This window comes from Cheilinus undulatus, linkage group 17 (assembly GCF_018320785.1).
Source record: "Cheilinus undulatus linkage group 17, ASM1832078v1, whole genome shotgun sequence".
NCBI lineage: Eukaryota > Metazoa > Chordata > Actinopteri > Labriformes > Labridae > Cheilinus > Cheilinus undulatus.
The window spans coordinates 39900220-39925005 of record NC_054881.1 but is presented as its reverse complement, the minus strand read 5'-3'; the positions used below and the strand labels follow the sequence as shown (position 1 = coordinate 39925005).

The 24786-nt window shown below is 40.2% G+C and overlaps 1 protein-coding gene across 10 annotated transcripts in view; it reads left to right on the top strand.

Moving 5' to 3' along the window:
• The window catches only part of cdk5rap2 (CDK5 regulatory subunit associated protein 2), a 47950-nt gene that overhangs the window by 3910 nt on the left and 19254 nt on the right, over positions 1-24786 (top strand). For 9 of the 10 annotated variants that reach the window (XM_041810738.1, XM_041810742.1, XM_041810734.1 and 6 more), the window contains exons 2-31: positions 2227-2282; positions 5329-5390; positions 7795-7905; positions 8411-8487; positions 8612-8735; positions 9577-9749; positions 9845-9992; positions 10102-10155; positions 14180-14302; positions 14385-14504; positions 14642-14734; positions 14911-15129; positions 15498-15668; positions 15771-15881; positions 15965-16102; positions 16203-16382; positions 16496-16690; positions 17316-17507; positions 17705-17834; positions 18256-18395; positions 18492-18608; positions 18685-18828; positions 18923-19035; positions 19119-19258; positions 20883-21023; positions 21101-21210; positions 22375-22509; positions 23366-23467; positions 23583-23764; positions 23858-24191. In XM_041810738.1, coding sequence (XP_041666672.1) covers positions 2227-2282; positions 5329-5390; positions 7795-7905; positions 8411-8487; positions 8612-8735; positions 9577-9749; positions 9845-9992; positions 10102-10155; positions 14180-14302; positions 14385-14504; positions 14642-14734; positions 14911-15129; positions 15498-15668; positions 15771-15881; positions 15965-16102; positions 16203-16382; positions 16496-16690; positions 17316-17507; positions 17705-17834; positions 18256-18395; positions 18492-18608; positions 18685-18828; positions 18923-19035; positions 19119-19258; positions 20883-21023; positions 21101-21210; positions 22375-22509; positions 23366-23467; positions 23583-23764; positions 23858-24191 — 4135 coding nt within the window. Of the gene's footprint in view, positions 1-1891; positions 2006-2226; positions 2283-5328; positions 5391-7794; positions 7906-8410; positions 8488-8611; positions 8736-9576; positions 9750-9844; positions 9993-10101; positions 10156-14179; positions 14303-14384; positions 14505-14641; positions 14735-14910; positions 15130-15497; positions 15669-15770; positions 15882-15964; positions 16103-16202; positions 16383-16495; positions 16691-17315; positions 17508-17704; positions 17835-18255; positions 18396-18491; positions 18609-18684; positions 18829-18922; positions 19036-19118; positions 19259-20882; positions 21024-21100; positions 21211-22374; positions 22510-23365; positions 23468-23582; positions 23765-23857; positions 24192-24786 lie in introns of those variants that run through there. The other variant, XM_041810737.1, reaches the window with a different exon arrangement.

The following is a 24786-nucleotide window of genomic DNA, read 5'->3' as shown; positions in this document are numbered from 1 at the left end:
CTCACCCATGATGGAAGCAATAAAATCATGGAATCACGTCTAAATGAACGATAAATGAACCCCAAAAAGGCAAAACAATCCACTGCTGATACACTACTCTTGCTTGAACTCACAGTCCTCCCGTGATCTCAAGCTGATCAGGGCTGGAGGGCGTTGTGCAGGGGTATAGACACTTGCAGTTTGTGAGGATGCTCCCCTTTGGTCAGAGCAAAACTGTGGCTCAGCTAGTGTGGAGATAACGGATACGATCTTTAGCGTGTAACTGCTAAAAAAAAAATCAGAATATACCATCCTGTTATTCTGTATCACTGCCTTGTTTATCTATACCTGTGCTCTCTCTTTTTAAATGCCAGCTGCCTTGTGCTGTCTCTTTTGCTCTCTCTGCTTGTGGCTGCTTTGAGTTTGAAATACAATTGTATTAGGGATGCACATATTGTATTTTTGACGATATAGTGATATTAACAGATTTATTTTAGCCGATACTGATATTTAAATATGCTCTTCTGACAAGAAATTTCAGTCCTTTTGGACACACTTAAAGTTTTGAGGATGACCAAGGAAACAAACTTTAGTCTTTAAAAACAGTTTAACGTTTAGAGAATGAGGATAAATAATGAAATAGGCCTATACTGCCATAGGTCAGTTAGTTCAGCCTGAAATTACACTTATTTATTAGTATATTTGGACAAAATTTACAGTCGATATATGCTGAAATACACAGACAAAATATTGGATGTAAATATCGGCAGAAATGTTGATATCTGCTGATACAGATACCAGACCAATAATATCGTGCATCCCTAAAGTGTATGTTTTTTCTCTCAAAACGTTGGTATTCTCTGGATGTAAATATAACAGCTCTTATATCATTCAAAGCATGTGGTATTAAAAAAGTATCTAAATTTTGACAACCTAAGTCCATAATAACAATACTGTAATGATACAGAAATTCTGCAATAATATACTGCAAGACAAAGTGATTAGTGATTCATCATGATATCTGTTTAAGTGAAGATTAATGTATTTATTACTTTGAATTTGGTGTCAGTATCGGCTCTTTACATCCTTCAACGTTTTTCACCCCTGTCTGACATTATCCTGTGATTGCCTTCTTTTGCAAATTGCCATTTTGGCACATTACGCTTGTTCAGGAAGTGGTGTCTAGGTGAATCTAACTGGGAGAAAATCTGTTGGAGTGCCATATTTAAAAAAAAACAATAAAGACATGGATAATCAGCAATGACAGTACAATTATATCACGAGTCAGGGTGACATATTGCCATATTGATCTTTAGTCCCACCTCTTCTCGTGACAGTAAGTAGAGCACATTGCTGATTAAAATATACTAGGATCATAGAATATGAATGAATATGTAGCCATGAAATCCTGAGAGTTTTTGCTTTATCTTTGCTGAGAAATATACTGAGAAGCATCAAGAGTAGCTTCTACTGCCTGAGGAGGTATGGGAGGTTGTTATGCAATGCTGGAAAATATATATATATATATATATATATATTATTAGACACACGGGTCAAGGTTTACAAGAGCTGGGAGCAAAGCAGTTCATGTTTTTCATGCGTTAAATCACATCTGTCATGAGAAATTTGCTCTGAAGCTTGGTAAACAGCATTAGTACAAATGCAGGAGTTAGTTTAAGCCCAGTTCTTTTTGTGTTATTGTTGTGATCCAGATGTGTGAGGCTGATGTTTGGTGCTTTTGTGTTGTGACTGTGAGTGCCACCTCTGTCCCGCCTCTGTGTGATGCTTCACTGATCAGAACCACAGTAGCCCACTTGTCCTACGAAAGAAAGCCCTCCCCGTCCACTGCTTTCCCTCCTCTTGTCTGTCTGATCATGAGAGAGAGCGAGGCTGCCACTGGCACATGGTCACACACACACATACACACACATTGACAGTGTTTCTGCCCGAGTGGATGTAAATGAAGCAGAGAGTCATTCTTAAGCTATTTATGGAGCGTTCTTCAGGCTCAGTGGATCTGGCCAGCGTGAGTAATACATAAACACGGCACATTTGTGTTGTTCATGCTGTGAAAATCCCTGTTTGTGTGTAGGAAGAGCAGCGATAGAGGGCAGTTTGCTTTGGTTCCTGTGATAACAGAATTTGAATTGGCTTAGTTGAATAAATGGATATGCAATGCAAATGGATTCTTTTGCTATATGCTCTTGTGACAAGACTTCATCTCTGACACAATGCTCCTGTCCCCAGCTGCAGACTGCCAGACTCCATGAATCCTGGAGATTTTTCAACTGACAGCATGACAGGTAAGTCCTCCTCTCTCTTCTTTTTATCTCGTGCTCATGTCGTGTCCCCCTCGTGTATTAATTAATGCTACTGCTGAATCATTGCTGTGACCTCCCACAGTTCTGTCTCCAGAGCTGTGATGAGGGATTAGCTGGATGTTGTTAATTAGCTAATCCTCGTTGGTAATTTATTGTCAGGCTCTTGTGAAGTGCCGACAACAAACATGGCTGGAACAATACATGAAGGAGTCAGTAAACAATCTATAGATATAGGTCAGCATCTGTGGCTTTCTGTCATGCGGACAGAAGACACTCACAAGAAAAATGACAGTTGTGTTGTCGTGCTTGTAAAAGAGTTCATACAGAGCAGAATATTATTATTTTTTTCACTTGGTTAAATGACAGAAATTTTGCACACTATAGCACATGACCAAGACCAAAATCAGAGCTTTTTATATGCATTAAAATCTTCGACAAACATCCTCAGAGCAAAGAATCAGTCATTTTAGAATGCATGAAAAACGTGGTTATCATTTGACATCAGAGGCAACAATAGCAGCATGATTTCCCAAACTTACTAGTGCCATGTCGAGTGGAAGATGGGTTTCCGTGGTTCTTTGTATGATATATAAGTGGTGCCATCACTCCCTATGCTTGGATAAGAAAATGAGCCTTCTGCATCTTATTCCATGGATCTTCTTCTTCAGTTAAAGTCAATATTGAAATTATAAAGCCCATAATTTATAAACAAGCAGATGTATACTTTCATGTACCATTAGATAAAAGCCATATTTTCTCAATGCATGGCAGCAGTTTGCTGTCTCTGTATGACTTCTCTTTATCTCATTTCTTCTTTTTGGCAGATTCTAGATGCGGGAAAATGTGAAAAATACATTTACGCCGAGTCACATAATCTTTAATGATTTTGGTGAAAGTTAACAGAGATATTTGTTTCAAACTTTATTTATAACAAATAACAAACTATTAGACTTATCAGTTAGTTTGTAATAAGACATATGTAAAAGCAAAAATCTTCATGCAGTGTTTCTGTTGATGTTTTTAACTTAACAGAAAGTTTATGGACTGTTCTGGGGACATGTTCAGAATGAATGGAGATCATTGGCAAAGATTTCTGACTTTACCTGTGAGAAACTCCAAACATTCTAATTCAATTCAAATCAGTTTAAATGAGGGAGCTGAGTTGATTTTGAGATACAGAGGTTGACAGTTGCACAGTTTCTTACATGTTTATATTCAATGTTAAACACAACTCAGTAAGAAACTTGCAGAAAACAACAGTTAACATTATTACTGTCAAGAAAACTGGAATTGGACATTTTAGTTTGATGCTCATTAGGAAAGTGATGAGACACTCTGCTTATGAGATTAGTACTACTAAAACTACAAAGTGCTTTTAGACATCAGTCATCTGTTAAACTGCAATTCAGCACTGAACAGGAGAACTGAGGTATTACCAATCAAACTTTACACTTTCCAGGACTTTCCACATGATATTAAGTTCATACAAACTAAACAAGACAAGACAAGATTTTACACTGCAGATGCATGGAGTGCTACATGGGTGTGGAAAAAGTTTTAAAAAATGCCTGAAAAAATGTGTGCCCCTCTGGTGCTTTTCAGTGTGGGGATCCAATGTAAAGTCATTGAAGAGATCTGAGGTACTCTGAGGGATTGTTGGTAAAATAAAGCCTTTATTTATCATGTTTCAGCCATACAAGCCTTTCTTATTCAAAGACCAAAAAGATTTAAATACTTAAAACTTGTTGTTATTTACAATAAATGTATTTAAACTTTGTGCTGACTAATGTATAGTGCATTATAAAGATAGAAGCAAAACTGTAAACAACCAACAGCACACAGGACTACAGGAGCAAACTGAATACTTAGAATAAAAGTCTAACACTGTACAAAGATTAAATATGTAGAAATGAAATCTACACACATTTAAAGAGTAGATATAAGTAAAATTAAAAAAACAGTGATTCAAATAAACAGGGCATATTGAGGGACAGAAGTAGGAAATTTGAAGTTTTCAAACAAAAAGTTGACTAAAAAAGGTAATAAATATAGACACAATACAAACAATATAGATATCTATATCTGCTAAAATGAATTTGCCAATGTTGGCATATCAGATAAAGGCAAAAATTCAAATATCTTTCCCTATAACAACATATGATTACAAAGATAGACATTTCTTAAATTTAAAGTCACAAAATATAAACAATACAGGTCCATTTTTAATATTTCAACTAGTATTAATCTTGTAATGAATATCTCTGCAGATTCCTCTGTCTTTTATAGTCACGACTCAAACTGCACATTTTTACAGCAGTCTGTCCCAGTGGAGCATTGATCAGCTGTGACCCATGTAGTCAAACATCAGACTCTGTCATGATTGATATCTTTGCACTGTTTTTAAAGGCAGTTTTCACTCTGATGAGAAGTCTTGTGATGTTTAATATTGCGAGACCTCAGCAGGAGATCCTGTGACCCCCTTATTAATGATCATGTAGTATATTTAGATCTAATCCTCTCATTTTGTTTGTGATGCAGAATTTAAAGTATAAAATGCCAAACATTAAGCTGATTAATGCCTAAGACTTTCCTGTATCGTGATATTTTTGTCTTTTTGGTTATTAATGATTATTGTCGACGTAGCCTTAAAGCCATGAGGACAGAAACAATGACTGTCTGACAGAGAAATAAGATGTGAAATAAACAAGTAACTGATACAAGCCTTACTCTCAATTTCAAGTATCTCTCGTGCTGCTGTCAAACGATGAATCAGGGGTCGGTGTTGTGAAATATTTTGTTGACGAGTGTTACGTGATCAGCTGTGTGTGTGGGCAGCTTTGGACCGGTCTAAACAGGGAACCGTCTCACCTCTGATGCCTCTGCAGTGATAAACATGTCTGCTTTCTCTTTCTCTTTATCACTTTAATAAACTAACAACTGAAAGCAAAAGGACATTATTATAAACAGTGAAACAGCATTATTTATGTCCAGTTTTGACTAAAATGATTAAAATATTTTTGTTTTACAGCTCTGTCCTTTCCTGAGAAGATGTCCCCAAGCAAAGCTCTCACCATGAAGGACTATGAGAACGTGAGTAAAATGGCGTGATGATTCTTAATTTGCTGTTGTGATTAGTTATGTAATGTCACTCTCAGAATGTCCAAAGCCAACCATGATAACTTTGTTGATGACAGTGATTAATTCCTAATATACTAAAACCCAGAGGTTTTTAGCATGAGGTTATGTAGTTCACTTTGCCTCAACACTATAACAATTTATTAAATCGTATCCCCAGTCTGACAAAAACCGAGCCTGTTTGACCATTTATGGAGATTTAGTGGTGAGGTGTGCGTGTAGGAGGATCAGGATGGCCTGAAGTCTATATTTCAGCATTTGTGTGGAATGCATGCTTAGATTTTTTTGGCTTGTGCTGCCCGCCTGGCTGCATGATGAGGTTTTTTTTTTTTTTTTTTTTTTTTTTTTTTTTTTTTTAGGGTCCAGACTTTTACCTCCTCCTTTTGACAGTCTACCCAACCCCCCATTACCAGATGTATGATGCTGTGAGCCTGCAGCACAATGATGCACAGTCTACTTCACACACATTTGCACTCAAACACTCACACACAGACATGAAGGCCTCCTTTCATTTTTACAATATCCATACACATGTTCCTTTTCTGTTATATAAACATGTCCTGGTTTTCCCACGGACAAACTGCAGAGGTTTTTTTTTTTGTTGTTTTCATTGCATTGAATACCATTACCATGTGCATTTAATTTGAGGGCAGACATAGACGAAAAATACTTCAACCCCAATTCCAAAAAGGTTGGGGCGCTGTGTAAGATGTAAATAAAAACAGAATGCAATGATTTGCAAATCTCATAAACCCATGTTTCATTCACAATAGAACATAAACAAAGGATCAGATTTTAAAATTGAGATATTTTACCATAAAAGTATTAGTTAATTTTGTGCTTAATGGGAGCAACAAATGAAAAAAAAGGAGGGACTGGGCTACAAAAATCTGGAAAAGTGAGTTCTAATGAAAAACAGCAGAAGGAGCATTTTGCAGCTAATTAGGTTAATTGGCAACAGGTCTGTAACAAAACAGGGTATAAAAGGTGTTTTATAGGAAGGCTGAGTCTCTCAGAAATAAAGAGGGGTAGATGTTAACCAGTCAGTGAAAAACTGCATCAATCAATTCTGGAAGAATTTGAGAAAAATGTTCCTCAGGGTAAAATTGCAAAGACTTTAAATATTCTTCTATCTACAGTCCACAATGTCAACAAAAGATTCAGAGAATCTGGAGAAATCTTTGTAAGCAAAGGTTGAGGTAAACTTTATTATTCCTGAGGGGCAGTTTGTTTTACAGCCAGCAGAGATGAAACAAAAAGATACAGCAGTACATACACAGAATGTACAACCTACTTAGGTTACCAAAGCATGCAGATGTATGCCACTGTAGGTTTAAGGGACAGAAGCTATAATAAATAATCTTCTTCCAGAAATTATCATCTGTCAACATAGTTCATCCATCCAAAAATGCAAGTTAAAGCTGCATCACGCAAAAAAAGAAGCCAAGTGTGAACATGCTGTCTTCTCTGAGTCAAAGCCGATTCAAAATGGACTGAGGCAAAATGGAAAACTGTTCTGTGGTCAAATTAGTCAAAATATGAAATTCTTTTCGGAAACCATGGACTCCTTGTCTGGTGGACTAAAGAGGAGAGGGGCATCCAGCTAGTTCTCCTGGCTCAGTTCTAAAGCCTGCATCTCTGATGCTATGGGGTTGCATTAGTGCCTATGGCGTGGGCAGCTTACACACCTGGATAAGTACTATCAGTGCTGAAAGGTAGACACAGGTTTTAGAACAAGAAATGCTCCCATCCAGACAACGTCTCCTCCAGGGATGGCCTTGACTATCTCAGAAAGATGACGCTTAACCACATACCACATCCATCACAACCATGGCTTCACAGAAGAAGAGTCTGGGCCCTGAACTGGCACGTCTGCAGTCCAGATCTTTCACCAACAGAAACCATTTGGAGCATCAGAAAACAAAAAATTTGTCAAAGAGGACCCAGGACTGTTGAGCAGCTGGAATCCTACATCAGACAAGAATGGGACAACTTTTCTCTCCCAGAACTCCCAAAACTGGTCCACTCACTTCCCAGACATTTACAGAGTGTTATTACAACAAGAGAGGATGTTTTACAAGGATAAACATGGCCCTGTCCGTACTTTTTTAAGATGCGTTGCTGCCATCAAATTCAAAATGAGCTAATATTTTTCACATACTGGTAAAATGTATCAGTTTCAACATCTGATATGTTGTTTATGTTCCAGGGTGAATAAAGTATGCGTTTATGAGTTTTGCAAACATCACACACCTGTTTGTTTACATTTTACACAGAGCTCTGTCTGTTCTGGAATTAACGCTGTATTCAAATATTTATTATTTCCTTGTATAATCAAACTTTTTAAAATCATTCATAGCAAATCACCGCTCTGAAGAAGGAGAACTTCAACCTGAAGCTGCGCATTTACTTCATGGAGGAGCGCATGCAGCAGAAATGTGACGACTCCACTGAGGACATTTTCAAAACGGTATAAACATGTCTATTAGCTTCCCTGTCTTTGTCATGCATTTATTTCCCCCCTGAGTGTCCTATTAAATGTGACTCAGTGTTTCCTTCTGGGACTAACTGAGATCTCAAAGATCACAGTGCTAACCACAACAGCTGGATCGTATTCAACCCAGATCATGATCTTTGAACAGCTTTGAACAGCTGTCTCTCCTTTCGTTGTTTTTTTTTTTTTATATACCTTTACTGAATATGATGTACGTGCATTGGAATCTCTTGGTCTTGTTATGGCTGCGTTTATTGTTTTCACCTTTGTGATAAATGAGGTGCCTTATAAGAATGTTATCTTTTAGGCAAAAATCCCAAGATAAACACAAGACTTAATTTAATTTGGCCACATATTAACAATGTAGTTGTTAGAAGACTAGCTCTATTAGTCTCTTCTCTCGTTGTATTCTTCAGTTTCTTTGTGGTTTCTCCAGACGTGTTACTTTTGTGTTAATGGACTAAATGTGGTGTGTTTTTAGAACATTGAGCTGAAGGTAGAGTTGGAGTCCATGAAGAGAGAGTTGGCAGAGAAACAGGAACTACTCGTGTCTGCATCGTGAGTATCCCTGACAGTCACACATTACTTGGTGTTATTTTAAGATTTAAGGCACAAAAAAAGATAATTGTTTACAAAAGGGTTTGACAGCACCAACCTTTTTTCTCCTGTGATTGTTATCCAGAAAAGCGTTGGAGAGTCTGGCTGGCCGGGATTCAGGGGAACCTCAGCGTGCGAGAGAGCAAGCTCAGAAAGACATGGACGCATTACGGGATGCTTTCGGCAAGAGGATAGCTGACCTGGAACAAGTGAGTCAAAAAGTCTTTCAGCCTTTTGAGCAGTTGTGTTAAACAGTAAAGTTACTCTCCAAATACTCGCTTCTTCACTCAGCTTTTCTCAACTCCCTGGGAGTGAGCATCTTTCCCAATAAAGTTTTGTCTTCTGCTTTTAAAAATCATAATTCTGTCACACGTCTTTGTCTCAATGCTCAGATGTAAATGCTGGCTTAAAAGTTTTCTGCATAAGATGCACTTTTACAACCCATTTTCACCCCAAAACTTGACTGCTTCCTATAAACTGGTACCAATATTGATAAAACGCTGAGACATGCACCATCATGACTACAAGTGCAGCTACCAGCATCACCTACGGTAGCTTACTGTAAACTTGCCACTTTTCATTTTACATTGCAGCTACTTGGCTGCACAAAGCTTGCATTTAAAGAAAAATCTGTGTCCTGTTAAGTAAATAAATACTCTGGGCACTGGCTTGATAAAAAAGACTCTTCAGTTCATGTTCCTAGGGGAGGAGCCTGACTAGCAGTCTGTTGAGTCTGTATTTCACAATTATCAACATACGCAGAGAGAGCAATACTGCTAGGTAGCAAAGCTCCACATGTTGAAAACAGATGGTGCTAAAAGAGCCTCACATCTGCATAGAATGCAATAAAAGTCAACACAAGGGCGACCATTCAACCCTCTTTCCCCATGGCAGTCCTCCTAAAACAGACTTCCATACCACTTATATTCTGAATTTTAGCGTATTAGTCCAGTATGCATAGCAACAAAATTTGACATTTGTAGTTGTCAGCACTGGATTGGTTGTAGTTTCTCTGCTATTTGTCTCATATTGTCTCTCTACCTTTGCCAGTGTCTACGAACAGCAGAGGAAGAGGTTGAAAAAATGGCAGCCATCGCTGAACAGGAAAAGCTAAAGAATATTAACATGGAGCGGCAGCTTCAAGCACTGGGTCCTCAGAGCACCTTCACACCTGCCACCAGCCCTGTCCAAGAACTGCAGCAGGCCCTGCAGGAGAAAGACAAGTAGGGAGACATGACATAAGCAAGGACACAAAAATACCTTATTTTCTTTCACCAAAGTCTTAACTTACCTATGGTTTTTGATTTACTTACTCCAGTATCATAGAGCAGCTCACCCACACTGTAAAGAACCAGGAGGCTCTGATCCAGCAGAAGGAAAATGCTGACCAAGAGAGAGATGCACCTTCAACTGATTCTTTTAAACAGCTTTCTGATCTCATCGCCAAGAAAGATCAGGAACTTGAGGTATGCTCTTGAAATATTACTAGACACCTATTTTCAAGAAAAAAATAGTTCCTGCACATGTTGTGTTATGAAAAGGCACTGTAGTCACTCTTGAGTGTTCCTTTTCCAGGTGCTCAAGACTGAGTTACAACGAGAAAAGGACCAAACGAATCCAGATCATCAGGTAGGGCCTTCTAGGAATTTTGTCATTTCTTGTGTTTGGTGTTTTAAAATCAGCACCACTCAATTCAACCCATAAATGCTATTTATTTTTTTACTTGGATTCCTCCCATTTGTCTGTGTTAATTTTTTTCCTGGCTAGTGGAATATGTTTTGCGCCAGTCGTTATGTCATTGTGTCAAGCCTTGTTTTTAAAGACACAGACTTGCCTGAAACCAAAATCCAGCTAATTGAGCTGTGCATAAATGCGTCACATCATTCAAACACTCAGGCTGACGATGCAACCGGGCAAAGGTCTTTACTGTGCACACACTACAAAGCACTATTGGATTCAGAGAACTGTCAATGTTGTTCTCATCAAGCACTGGAAATGTATTTTGACATGTTTTATAGCTTGTCTTTTTCTCCTGTGTACCTCCTGGTGAAGATGTATTTTTGTCTTCTACTTCAGTAAAGACATGATGCTGGGCCTGGGTGCTGTCTTGTTTGTTGTGGTTATCTTTGGGCTGTAAGTGGATTGCCTATTGTTAGTTTTACAATAAAAAGCTTAGATCATTATTACTACTGGGTGTTGGGGGGAGTTTGGAGTAGGGGATGATTAAATGTATTTCAACATACAGATTTTGTAGACAGGGCATGTATTTGGATTATGAAAAAATTGTATTTTGATAAACATACACAGCACAAAGACATCACTGTTTGGAGCAAAATTCTAATTGTTTGATCCAAACAGTTTGCATATGTTTTTTCTTGCAGAATATTGCAGGATAACTCACAAGTCAGTTCAGTTCATTTGGAAATTTCCCAACATAATGCATTTTTTGTTGTCTGCATTATTTTATGAGTTGCAATACTGTCACATAGTGTTACATTAAGATATCTTACAAACTGAAGAAGACAAAATTCCCCTAACATGTGAAGTGGAATTTAGTGTTAATTTCACCTCTTATTGTACTTCATCCTTTCACATTTCTGTCTGCAGTCTGACACTGTTTCATTATGTTCTGCTTCTTCTTTGACCATGTTACCGTTGGCGTACTTGGCAGTGTGTATGTCTGTCTTTATTTCTGTGCCACACCATTGCTCCTATTACCTCAGTACCTCTCAGAAGATTTCTTGGGGGTACTACTTCAAAACTGGTGTCATAAAAAAATCATCAGTATGTACGTATTTTCCATAAAACCCAGAATTGCTGTGCCTTTCACTTCAGTTTGCCCCAATCTCTGTCCCCCATTCCGTCACATCCCCTGTGTAACAAATACACTCACTCCGCCACAGTGCTGAAGAGGAGATAGCCTTCACACTCAAACACACACGCTAAAAGACAGAAACTACACTGGGCTCATGACTCTGGTTTTTCTAAGTAACAGAGCTGGAAAACAACTGGACTCTGTTGAACACGTGATGCCATGTTAAAATTCCACAATGAAGTGTGTGCTCTAAAACTTTGTAAATAAGTTGAAGGACACAGCTTTAATGATACTCTTATTGTGTTGTTGGCCAATCACCGCAAATATGCACCGGCGCGCAGAGACACTGAGCCATTATGCAGTTAATTGGGAGAAAAACACCCCTTTCCATGCAAATTGGCTTCATTGCATTAAATTGACATTTAGGTATTTTTGAAGTTGAGTTGTATGAGGTACCTAGCACTGTTAGTGGCATTAGCCTCCAGTGATTTCAGTGAGCATCGCTTCTTTAGGAGGGGTAAGCTAGGCTATACAGCATAACAGATGGATACAGTTTCTCCTCAGAATTTAGCGAGTTTTTGTCAATTACATGCAGAGACAAACAACCAGCCACTCTCACACTCACACCTACAGCCAATTTAGAGTCACCATTTAACCTAATGAGCATGTCTTGAGTACCTGGAGAGAACCCACACATGCACGCGTAGAACATACAAACTGCACAGAAAGGCCCTGACCGGGAAGTGAACCAGGGACCTTCTTGCTTCTTGCCTGTGCTGCCATGCAGCCCCTAAAATATCATATTATTTAGCAATTTAGACAAAGCTTTAAACAGATATGTTGCTTGGAGTAAACACAGTGAAGTTTCTATGTAGTCATCAAAGCATTGTGCAGGCGACTGGTGGAGTTACTGTGACGTTTAGCACTAAAAGCTTGGTCTGGCAGCGATCCTGCTTCTCTCATCAGATCTTGGCGTTTGAACTCAGGTCACAGTGTTAAGACTGGATTACAGAGTAGTCTGGAGACAGTTCCTTTGGGAGTTATTTATGTCCATTCTCTATTAAAGATAGAAAACAGGCTGTAATCTGTCAGGGTTTGAAGACTGAGTTAAACAAATGGAAGTGTTGTATGGCTGGGGATGGATTTAGAATGATTTGATGCAACATTTTATTCACCAGGAATACTTTTTAGGCTTTGAAATGGGATGCAGTGGAATTTGTTACAGCACTAATTGCCATAATCACACCTCCTCTGGTCCTAAAGCTGATTTTTGATGTACTGCCAGGCAGGAAGCAGTGCGATTGAGCGATGGACACTGACATCTTCACTGGTCTGCTGGAGAAGCACCTGTAAAGGGCTGACTGTCATACCTGAAGTCCCTCTCGGTGCATCAGGGGGAGGTTTTCTAGGGATGGTCTGGCAGCGGTCAAACCCTGTGACCATCCCAGAGGATCTGATCTGATTGAATATGTGGGGGAGAGTGGAATAGAGGCGGGAGCAGGGATTATCGAAGGATTAGGGCTTATAGTGCTCTGCACTCAGTCACTTTCCTCTTCAGTCCTCTCCCTAAAGCAGAGAGAGGGAAAATGATAGATGGTTGGCATGCTTGTGATCATAAAGTCACTGGACAGTTTGTGTGTCAGTGAGAGGATTCTTGGAGTCATTTAAGTGGGTGAGTGTTGAAGATCGAAGATCACCATGAGGGACCCATGCCGGATATGTGGCGTCCGTTTGGTCGGAAGCCAGTGTCGCTGGATCTTCAGCTCATCAGCAAAAAGAAAACTACATGTGATCTTGTCTCATGTTTTGGGCTGGGAGGTGACTCGTGACGGTCGTGGAGAGTTCCTCTGTGGGAAGTGTGTGTTCCAGCTGGAGAAGGTGGTGATGTGTGATGTTAATATCAGTCAGCTACAGGACAAACACAACAGTCAGGTTCAGAAGCTACAAGCTGAGAAAGAACACTTGATCCAGTGCATTGTCCACGTATACAGAAAAAACAACCCACAACTGGGCGGGAGTGAACTAGAGAGCACCAAGTCGAAGACTCGACCCAGGTCTGCTGTGGTGGAAAGTTCTGAAGATGAGATTGTGTGTCAGCTGGCCTCTGAAATCCAGCAGTTCAGAGAGACTGGAGGCGGCCACTCAGAAATTCGAATCAGAAGGTGTGTGAGTCTGGATCGGATTGTGAGTAAAGGAACGCACTCGGGGCGCTCAGGCCACAGGAGGAGCAGGGGAGGATCGGCAGCCTGGTTGGACGGTTCTGTGAAGAGTTTCGGTCTCAGAGGCACACGCCACTGTTCTCAGAGCTTGTACTTTGACCTGGTCCAGCGTAAGGGAACTCTGCCTAGACCTACATTCAAAAGTCGTTCCACGTCCCTGCAGTGCCTCAATAAAGACCGTTCCTTTGACTCTACTCCAGACCCTCCACCCAAATCAAAAGTCAGGGAGCCTAAAACTTTAGCTCCCAGGAAGGGTGTCTCTGATGAGGCAGTAGGAAAGTTTCAAACCAGAGCGCTGCTCCAACGCTCCCCAAGCCAGCCTTCTGTGATCTCTGATCTTATTCAGCTCCTGCGCTGCATCTCCAGACAGGAAGTCTTTGCCCCAGCAGGCAGCCAAATCCCTGTCCTAAAGAGGTTAAATACTGGCACTGTCAAACGCAGGGCCAAAGAGACGCAGTGGAAGTCTCTCCATGATCTTACACAGGAGTTTGATGATCAGTTCACTCCTGTCAGAGTGAAGGTAGTTCTTCTCCGACGTTATAGAACCAGTAATAAGCTCTGATAGATCACAGCTTCACTCATTTATGCATTTTTCTTCTCTTTTGTTTGACTTTTATAGAGGCAGAGTGACTTTAGCAGATTGGAGTCCTCTCATACGCTTCTGACCGAAGAGATCACCAAAGCAAAAAGCGCCATAGAGAACCTGAACAAAATGTTGGAGGAAACCCAAAATGAAAACAAGGTACAAGAGGATGAACTTTTTCTCCTTTTAATACTTGTTTTAAAAAGGTTTCTTTGTTTAAGACAACTTTGTATGTGAACAGAACCTGTTAGGAAAGTTGGAGGAAAAGGAGAATGAACTGAACTCTGAGAAGAAAAATGCTCTGAAACGGGACAAAACCATCCAGGGGCTCACTCAGGTGCTTAGAGAAAAGGAGAAAGAGGTAAAGTTTATGCTATAATAAATATTTTTTAATTATTATACCAATCACATTACATCAGCTTTCTTTTTGTATCTTTAACCCTGAATTATGCAACACCCTAAACACCAACCTTTCCATCTTTTCCTGTTATTTTCCAGATTGCTGAGCTGTGTCATGACATTGAAGACCGGGATGATGCTTTGGCCAAGGCAAGAGAGGCAGCACACAAAGCCCAGCTGCAGAAATACCAGGCAAGTCCTTCACCTGTTTAAAGAGAGAGAAAAGCTTTATGGACTTGACTCTTATGTTAAAGGCTCCTTTCTCTGTGTACTGTGCAGCATAACTGAGGGCAACTGTAAAGCAAGGTGTAATCTATAACTACGTTTAGCCCTTGTTATGGTTAACAATTTTTGTGCATGTCCCCTAGGGAGCAGAGGAGCACCAAAACCTTTTAATGGAAAAACAAACAGAGCTGGCCCAACTCCAGGGAGAGCATCATGCCAAGGTTCTTGAGTCCCAGAAGCTTCAGCGTGGCCTGGAAAGGAAGGATCAAGAGCTTGCTGACTTGCAGCAGGCAAAGGAGCAGCTGGAGGTGGAACTGGAGGACCTGCAACAGCAGAAGAAGAAGGGGGACAAGGCCCTGAATGTAAGACGTCTGGAGGGCTGTGATTGTCTAATAAACACTTCCTAAACGTTGTTATTTTCCCTCAGGTTTAGCTAAAGATCTTCTTGTCTGCAGGGTTCCTGCAGATCCATAGGACATACTAATAGAATAGAGGCATTAAATATGCAAGAAATCATAAATTAAGGTGTTTATGATCCACAAATGTCTTGTACTGAGAAATCTCATGCCTTTCATTTTTGGCATTTGCCATGCGAGAAGTGGTATTAGTTTTTCTCAGTTTAGGTCTTAAATAGGTCTTCAAAAGTCTTAAATTTTTCAAAATGTGTAGGAACCATGTGTCTGACTCAAATTCTACCTTTTTAAGACTGAATTTTCATTTCTGCCTCCAGGATCTGAATAATCAGCTCAAAAAACTGAGTGGTGAGATCGGGGAGAGGGAGAGTGCTCTGGAGCAGCAGTATCAGGAGCAGCTGGATCAAACCAAAAGAAAACTTCAGTCCCATGAGTCCACAATCCAGCGGCTTACATCCACTTTGGCTGATAAGGAGCAGCAGCTGCAGGTAACACAAAAATATATAAATATTTACTGACAGATTGTGGATTAAAAGATGCAGCTGTTTGAATGATTTTTTTTTTACATTGCTCTTCTCTGTGTTCTTCAGGAGTACATAAACATGGTCAGAGACCTTGAACAAAGCAAAAGCATGGAAGGGACTGGTAACGTGCTCTCCAAGCTGCGGCAACGACTGAAAGAGAAGGAGAAAGCTCTGGAGGTGTGCATTCCTCTGGTGTAATCTTCTTATCGCAGTGACTATAATTTGCATCTAACTGTCCTCTGTTGCTCTCCCTCTCACAGCAAGCGCTTGATGAGAAGTTTGCTGCCATTGAGGAGAAAGACAACGAGATCCACCAGCTGCAGCTGTCTCTCAGAGAGAAGGAAAGAGACCTGGATAGGCTCAATAACTTGCTGTCTCACAATGAGGACACCATCAATGTCAGTAAAGACATTTAATTGTGGGGATGATATGAGAAATTTTAGCTAGAAGTTAACTTTTGCCAGTTATAAATGCATGTCTCCCTTTTCTTCTTTGCAGAGTTTTGACAGTCTGATTAAAGAGAAAGATATAGAGTTGCAGCATCTTGCAAACACCCTAAAAAACCTGCAGAGATCCAAACAGGATGTAGAAGATAACCTTAACAGATCACTGAGGGAGAAAGACTCCATCATTAGCCAGCTGCAGCTTTCCCTGGAGGGCAAGACGAAGGATATGGAGGTTAGCATAAAACACGAGTTGTCTTAGTCTGCTTTCTTTCTAGTGCGCACATGCAAGCATTTTATTTGTGATGTAGTTTTTAAGTTATGTAAGCCTGCCATTCTTGTTTACAGGAAATGGCTAACTCACTGCTAAGCCAGTCCCAGACTCATGCACATGACCTTGCTGAACAGATGGGCCAGAGGTTAAAGGTCACTGAAGCTATGCTTGCAGAAGCTCAGAAAGCCAGAGAAAGACTGATTGCTGACAACGAGAGTGCCGTGGAGGGACTTTTGGCTACAATAAGCAGCAAAGACAAACTTCTCAAGGTTAGCATTTAATCATGAAAACATGTTGCATAGTCTCCAGGATTACCCCAGTGAAACTGAGTATTTATAGTAGGAGATAATTGTTTTTATAGACTTGACATTGGGTTGGTCTTTCAGGTCCTCTCTGAGTATGTTCACAACTTTTGCTCCAACAATTTTTTATACTTTTATAGTTTTTTTCCCTTAAAGCCATACAGCAAAGTGGTGTTCCTCAGGGTTCAATGCTAGATCCTGTACTTTTTTAACTTTACATGCTGCAAATTAATAAAACCTTTTTCGTGCTTTTAATGAATCAAGTTTAATATGCACCTTTTTTCAATATTTAAGGCAGTTTATTCTGAGCAGTGTGTATTTTTTTGCCACTTAACTAGAACAGAAAGGAAGTCTGTAATTGGCTGAGATTCGGCAAGACCAGTCTTATACAAAATACACTTCGTGTTGCATTTACCTTCATAATTTCCAAATATATGCTTAGAAATAATAACATAACATGCACAAAGGGTTTTACATGTAATTTTACCAAACTGGGATTTTGGTAGTAATTAGCTCACTGAAGGAAATGTACAAAAAAACCCCATCCTTATTTACAGAATTTGCACATTTCCTCTCTTCTTTTTCTTCCCAGGAGTCTGCAGAGCACCACAACCGCATGCTGTCCGAACGCACACAAGAGATTCAGGAACTGAGGAAGCAGCTGTCTGAAGCTCAGCAGCAGCTCGCAAATGCTGAGAAGCAAAGCTCCTCAACAGCCCAGGAGGGTTATTTAGAGACTGCAGAGCTGAGAGCACTGCTTGCTGACAAAGACAGCCTCATCAACGTAAGTTCCTCTGGGATAAAACACAGCCAGTCATCTGTAAAATGTGTTCGACAGAAGCCTAACAAGGGGAGGAAGTCAGTAGTTTCCAGGGGATTAATCTTCATAATTCTCCCTTTCCTGTATTTGAAATTTTAATGATAAACTTTAATTTGTGGACAGTTTTTCACTTGTCTGTGGCTGTGTCTGTAACTTTGTAGAAGCTGCTACAGCGTGGTCAGGAGAGGGATCAGTATCTGGCAGAGATGAGGCAGAAGGGAGAACCCGATCGTGTACTGGAGCTTCGACAAACTATCCAGATAATGCAGGAGAAGTTGGAAGAAAAAGAAGGTGAGCCCTTAAGACCTTTTAAAGCCTCTAACTTGGCATTCAACACTTTCAAAAGCAGCCTTGAAATGCTGCTTTTCCTGCTTTGCCTGTTAGTTTGTCTTTGTGTGCATAATTGTTCATGGAGTTAAGTAAGCTTAGGAGACCCCGAAATTAGTATATGCAAAGTGCTGTACAGATTTGTGCAAGATGCATCCAAGCTCATTCATTATTTTGCCTGAAATTTCTGTTTTTCTTGACTCACTGTTGCATCTTTGTTGCTGTTGGTCTGTTTTTTTTGTGTCTGCTTTTATCTTCCGTAAAGCACACTGAGTTTACATTTTTATGAAATGTGCTATATAAATGAAATGGAATTGAATTGAATTCAGTGTAAGTGCAATTACATGTTAAGCCATCGTTTGATTGTGTTTCTTTCTCATTGCAGCTGAGCTGTCCCGGAGGAACAGCGAGGATAACACGGAGAACATTCCTCTCCCAAAGAAGACTGTTGTTGTTCTGAAGAAGGAGCTTGCACAGAAAACTGAGGCACTTAACAAAGCACTGAAGAGGGAGAATGAGCTTAAGGTCTGCTCATTTTGATTAACTTGTGCTTAAAATTATTATGCCACTGAAACAAGTACAAGTTTGTGTAATCCCCTGCTTTTTTATCTTTTTACCTAGATGTCTTTAGCTGAGCTACAGTCATTGCTGTCTGAGCGGGAGGGTCAAAGTGAAGGTCAGGCTGCTAATATTGAATCCCTGACTGCCACTCTGAAGACCAAAGATGAGATTATCAATGTAAGGCTTCACTCATGAACATTTTTTTATTTGCAAAAGGAACTTTTCCTCTAAATGTGTCCAAACTTCTGGGCAGGCTCTCCACCAACGCCTCGATCAGAGAGGAGATAGTCGGGCTGATCATACCCAGGATCAGGTCATCAGCTCTGGCATGGAGAGATCTCTCCCTGGGCTCCCTCAGAGAGAAAGAACCATGATTGGTGGAGACAGCCAGCAAGAGGTAAACCTTTCTTCTAAAATGAATACTAAAACAACGAAATTAACACTTAATTTAATTTGACATTCAAAGCACTTCCCTTACTTTCCCCCCAAAGGCATTCCCCAACCTCATAGCTCTGCAGCAGGAGCATAATGCGCTGAACAAAGCCTTGAGGGCTGAACAGCAGCTCTACTCCAGCCTGGTCAGGACTGTAAAGGAGCAGGACAGGTAAGGGACCTACCACTGTGTCACAACTAGACAAACACAACTTATTCTGAATTACTGTGTATAAATGCATTTGTGTTTTGCAGCGCTCAGCGTCTCCATGCTCTTCAGCTGGAGCTCACTGCTGTGCAGCTCCTCAGGCAGCAGCTGGAGGAGAGCATCAGAACTAATGAGGAGCTAAGGGACGACTTGGAGAGAGAGTTGCACAGAGCCAAAGTCAGAGAAGGTGTGGTGCAAACACAAGAGGTGGTAGAAGATGATTAGACCTTAATAACATAAAATAAATCTTTATTAATTCAGCTAGAAAATTATAGCTGTGGCTGTGTCATTTCTCCTAGTTGGGTTGTCAAGCTACCAGGTTTTTAAACATTGCTTTGGTCCTTGTAAAAATCAGACAGTATTGATTCCTGTTCCAATGCAATGGTCACAGTGAGAAGTCCTAGGCACCCGACCCTGCACACTGCCTAAATCACACAAATATGTTAGGAGTTGGCAGTCCTGACATGTGATATGATCATTAAACTAAAAAAGATTGTATCATTTTAGATGTGTGGCACTGAAAAGTATCTGAAGTTCTGACCTTAGTTCATAGGAAAACATACAAGCACCTGTCTTCTTTGTCCTGCATGTTTCCTCTATCTCCTGCTCACTCCTCTTTCTGCACATGTTCATTCTGTTCATTGTCCTTCCCTTCATCACCTCCTCATTGTGCATGTTCTATCCAGTTCTCTTTGACTCTCTTTCAGTGTAACAGCTCCAGTCTGTCTTTATGTTTGTCTGTCCTTTATTCAAAATAAACAAATAAAGGCTTCTGTTGGCCAGGCTTTCTGTCTCTCACTATTAACACTCTGTCTATTTGTTTTGACTGTCCCATTAAAACATCTGGTTGTTTGTCTGATGCTGCAACACCCCTCTGGTTATTAATTCAACTCATCCTACCATCTGTCATTTCATTTCACATGCACTTCATTATATAACAGCTTAAGAAGGTATGAACTACTGCTGGTATCCCACTATAGCAGTAAATCCTTTATAAAAGCTAGGTTTATTTTGTTTTACATGGCATAGTTAATGCTGTTTGGCAAAGATAGATCTTCTGTTGGGATGTGCAACGTATCACTGAGACTGATTAAAGGTGTCACCCTACGTTAAGCCAGATTCCATCAGTGTTCGTTCCCATTCATGTTTGCTCACTGATGTCTGAAAGCCAAACGCAGACTCTTCCCCTGCCACAGAGCCAGGTGTATAAATAGGTCAGCTGTAAGTAACAGGCTCATGGCTCACATTCACTCTGAATCCAATATAGCTGTAGCTACAGTAATTACCTCTGATTCAGTTTCAACATCTTGTTTCTGCTACAGAGCGCGTATGCTGCTTTTAGACAATCTTATTGTTTGAAATGAGATGATTTTGAATATGTATGTTTGTCTAACTGCAGATCTTAAGCTTACAAGGTGAAGCTTTTTGTTAAATTTCTTGACCTTAAGGGTTTTTATGTATTCAGTAAGCAAATGAGGCCCAGTAAATGCATTAAAATGATCAATAGTTGACTAGATATGCTTTAAAATACTCCCTTAGGAATTTTCTTTTACATAACCAACACCGTTTACTACAAATTTACTTAGGATTTATGTTTTTCTTCCAGAAATCCCCTGTATCAAGAGTTCCTGTCATGGCAGATTATTTACAAATCTATATCTTTCAGATAAATCCAAACAAACACGTCTTCTACGCTTATCATTCAGCATGTGAATAAAAAAGGTTTAACACATTTTGGCAGCTTACTGCAAAGAAATACTTTCTGCTCACAAGAGAGGCCCTTTGTGAGTAACCTCTTTGTACCTCTCCAGGTATAGACCTGAGTGATCCTAAAGAACTGGAGAGCATGAGACATCAGCTGGAGGACGCACAGCGCTGGAACGCCTCTCTGCAGGCTCGCTTAGGAGCTATACAGAACCGCGGAGGAGGCGTTGGTGGGACGAACGATGGTGGTAAGATTAAAAAGTATTCTTAGAGTTTGGGTTATACTGTTGGTGATTCCACTGAAAATGAATTTTCTGCTTTTCAGGTGACACTTTAAGTTTCATTGGAGATCAGACGTCCTACATGAGTATCTGTGTGAGTGAAGGGCATGATGACAGCTTGTCTCAGCTCTCTGCGCAGCAGCTCAGGGAAAAGGTGACTTCTTTTTCAGAAATGTTTCAATATGGTTTTTGACAAAAAAATAAGAAACCTCTTTAATGTAAAAGTGAAAACAGATTTCTACAAAGTAATCCCAATTACACAAAAACATGTTATGTCAAACAAGCTGCGTAATATTCACCCCCTTTAAAGTGACTGACCTTAGTCAACAGATGTCCAGCCACTCCAATAATGAAATATGTGAAAGACACCTGTGTCTGGAAGGTCCAGTCACTTGTTAGTCTATATACATGGCTACCATTACACCATGAGGACAAAAGAACACTCCATATGTGTAAATCTGCTTAGATCAGGTCGTCCTCACAAACTGAATGAGCGTGCAAGAAGAGGACTAGTGAGAGAGGCCACCAAGACACCTATGACTACTCTGAAAGAGCTCCAAGCTTCAGCAGCTGAGATGGGAGAGACTCTGCAGACAACAACTGTTGGCCGGGTTCTTCACCAGTCAAAGCTTTATGGGAGAGTGGCAAAGAGAAAGACACTGTTGAAGAAAACTCAGATTCAATGTGGACTAAACACTTACCATCATTACAAACACACCATCCCCACTGTGATCACAGTGGCGGTAGCATCATGCTGCAGGGATGCTTCTCAGCATCCGGCCCTGGAAGGCTTGTAAAGGTAGAGGGTAAGATGAATGCGGTAAATATAGTAAGATTCTGGAGAACAATCTTATTCAGTCTCCAAGAGAACTACAGCTTGGGAGAAGATTTATTTTCCTGCAAGACAAAGAGCCGAAAGCATACAGTTAAAGCTACACAGAGATGGTTTAAAGACATCAAGGTGAATGTTCTGGAATAGCCGTGTCAAACCCAGACCTCAATCCAATAGAGAATTAGTGGCTTGACTTGAAATGGGCTTGATTGTGGTGCAACCCGTCAGAACTTGAGCATTTTTGCAAAGAAGAATGGAGCAAAATTACAGAGTTGAGATGTTTGAGCCTGATTGAGACCTATTCACACAGACTCAGTGCTGTGATGGCAGCCAAAGGTGACTCTACTAATTACTGATTTGAAGTGAATATTTATGAAGTCCCTTATTGTACATTAGACAGCGGTTACAGAGGTTTTGGTTGTATTTTCTATTTTGTAAAAAAACAAAATACTGCGACTGCTATTTTAAAAATCCTTGTTGTCTTAGGTGCTGGAGCTGCAGGACTCTCTGAACAGACTGCAAGCTTTAAACAATGAGCTGCAAAACCGACCATCAGCACTGGACAAGTCAGACTACCACAAGGAAGACAAAGACGTGGTCAGCAATAGTTCATGGAAACAGGTTAGAGGAATCCCCGTCAGGTCACAACAGAAATGACATGTTTACAGTTCAGAGGTAGTTATGAAATAAAAAGCTCATTTCCCTTTTAATATGGGGGGTTTATTTTTATTTGAAATGATTTGTGTTATTATATTAAGCATTAGAGTTCTTCATACGAGTGACTGGCAGGCAGGAAACACTGTAGCTGTTTGCCAGAAGACTTAAAGACCTACCTCAGTCCAGCCTCTTCCTCTGTGTGAAATTTAATCTGAGATAGCATTTCTGCTATAGTGACCTCATTTATTGGGCCTTTAAAAGGCCTTTTTAGATCCTAATTGGGGACATCGGACATCATCCATATTTATTACAGTCTGTGGTCAGACGCTCCAAAAGACAGCTGCAAATTGAGGAAGTCGTTCTTGAAATTGAGGCGTCAGTGTATTTTTTAAACTTTTCTGTAATTAATCAGCAAATCCTTGTACTGTTTGTCCATGTTTAGCAGAAACTTGATGAATCACGTCTGAGTCATCGTCTAACATCCACTCTATTAGCTCCTTTCTGACCCTTAACCTAATTCTTAACCTTTTCTCTGTCTAGCCTGTTGCTAATGTCTTTCTTCTCACCTTTACTGTTTGTCTTATTTCTCTAACAAGTGTGTAGAAGTTTCTTCTCTTTCTCCTTCAGTCTTTCCTAACCACTCCCTGTGTTTTCTTTATCTCTGTGTCCCATGAAACGGTCTCTTTTCTGCCATGCCACATTAGACTCGTCACACCATTCTGCTGTTGCTGTGCAGTGTTTTATGGATTCTTTTCCCTCATTAAGTTTTTCTTTTATGGAGCCATTTGTGTCACACTCGCCTCCCATCCCATTACTCTAGCAGTGTGAGAAGACGCGAGAGACGCGGCCTGTGGCTCACAGTAGGAAGACGCATCATCCTGGTACAGATAAGGAGAGTCAGACGGACATCAGACTAGGACAGGTATGAAACACAGTATCATTTATTAAGAGTTTTAAGACGACTCTGGTGTTAAATACCCTTTCAAGTTTCCTTTGTTACAACTTGACATCCATATTTCTAAACTATTCCTTTTTAGATGGTGTCTGAAAAGCTGTTGGATAGTATGAGTATGGACAACAGCCAGACTAGAGAGCGTGCTCGGTCTGACAAGGACACCTTGGACACTGGAGGCAAAGATTCAAGACAGAAGAACAAAGATGAAAGGGCACTTACTTCCCTGCTGGCTGACAGTGGTTTCACATCTGTCTCACACCTTAGGTGGGTCTTTCCTGCTGCAGCATTCAGATCATATTCATTAATTTCACTTGAATATGATTTAAATATAAGCTGAATTACTTTCTTTAATTGTAGAGAGGAGCTGCACAGACTCAGATCAGAAAATGCAGAGCTGCGGGGTCTCCTCAAAGAACACAAATCCACTGAGAGTAAAGAGAAAGAGAGCAGAGATGCTTCGGGGAACAGCAGTGACGGACAGAGCGAGTTGAGAAGGAGTGTTGAGAGCCTGCAAGCTGAGACAGAAGGTCACTCTAAGGTCGTGAATCTGCCAGCAGAAGAGGAAGACGGGAAGTCTTACAGGATGTCAGATGGGGAGAGATCTGTCAGCACCACAGAGGAGAGGAAGAATCTACAAACTAAAGGCCAAACGCAGAGCAAGAGTGTGAAGCAGCATGCCACAAAACATGGGGTAAGAGTGAACAACATTGCCTTCTCTTCTCCCTAAACTCTGAGCCCTCAGCCCTTATGGACTTAACTGACTGCACCAGAAAAGTGATTGAATTGATATTACAATTAAAGGAATACTACTGAAATATTCTCTTTCTTTGTAATCACATTTTTGTCACTCTACTTGTACAAAACATATTCCTAACCGTGTTGCTGATGTAACAGGTTAGAAATTAGAGATGCGATAGTCTCAAAATGTATGAAAAAGATCTTTAAAGATGTGTTAAAAAGTATTCAATTTAATGATAATAATAATAATAAAAATTTTATTGATAACTTTATTTGTATAGCACCCTTATAGAGAGAGAAAGACAAAACCCTAACAACAGAAGAACCCATGAAAAGATCCAGCCAGGACCTCTCCCCAATATCATAATAAGCCAGCAAACACAATACGTCGTATTTGTTAATATACCCTTGTTGTGTGCCTGTCTTATTACTAATTACATTGTGCAGTCTGAGTTTTATCATGATGTAAAGCTTTACTTTTCTTCACTTTAATGTTTGAAAGGTGAACATACAGCTTCTCACCTCATGGCCGTAACTTCACCTTCCTC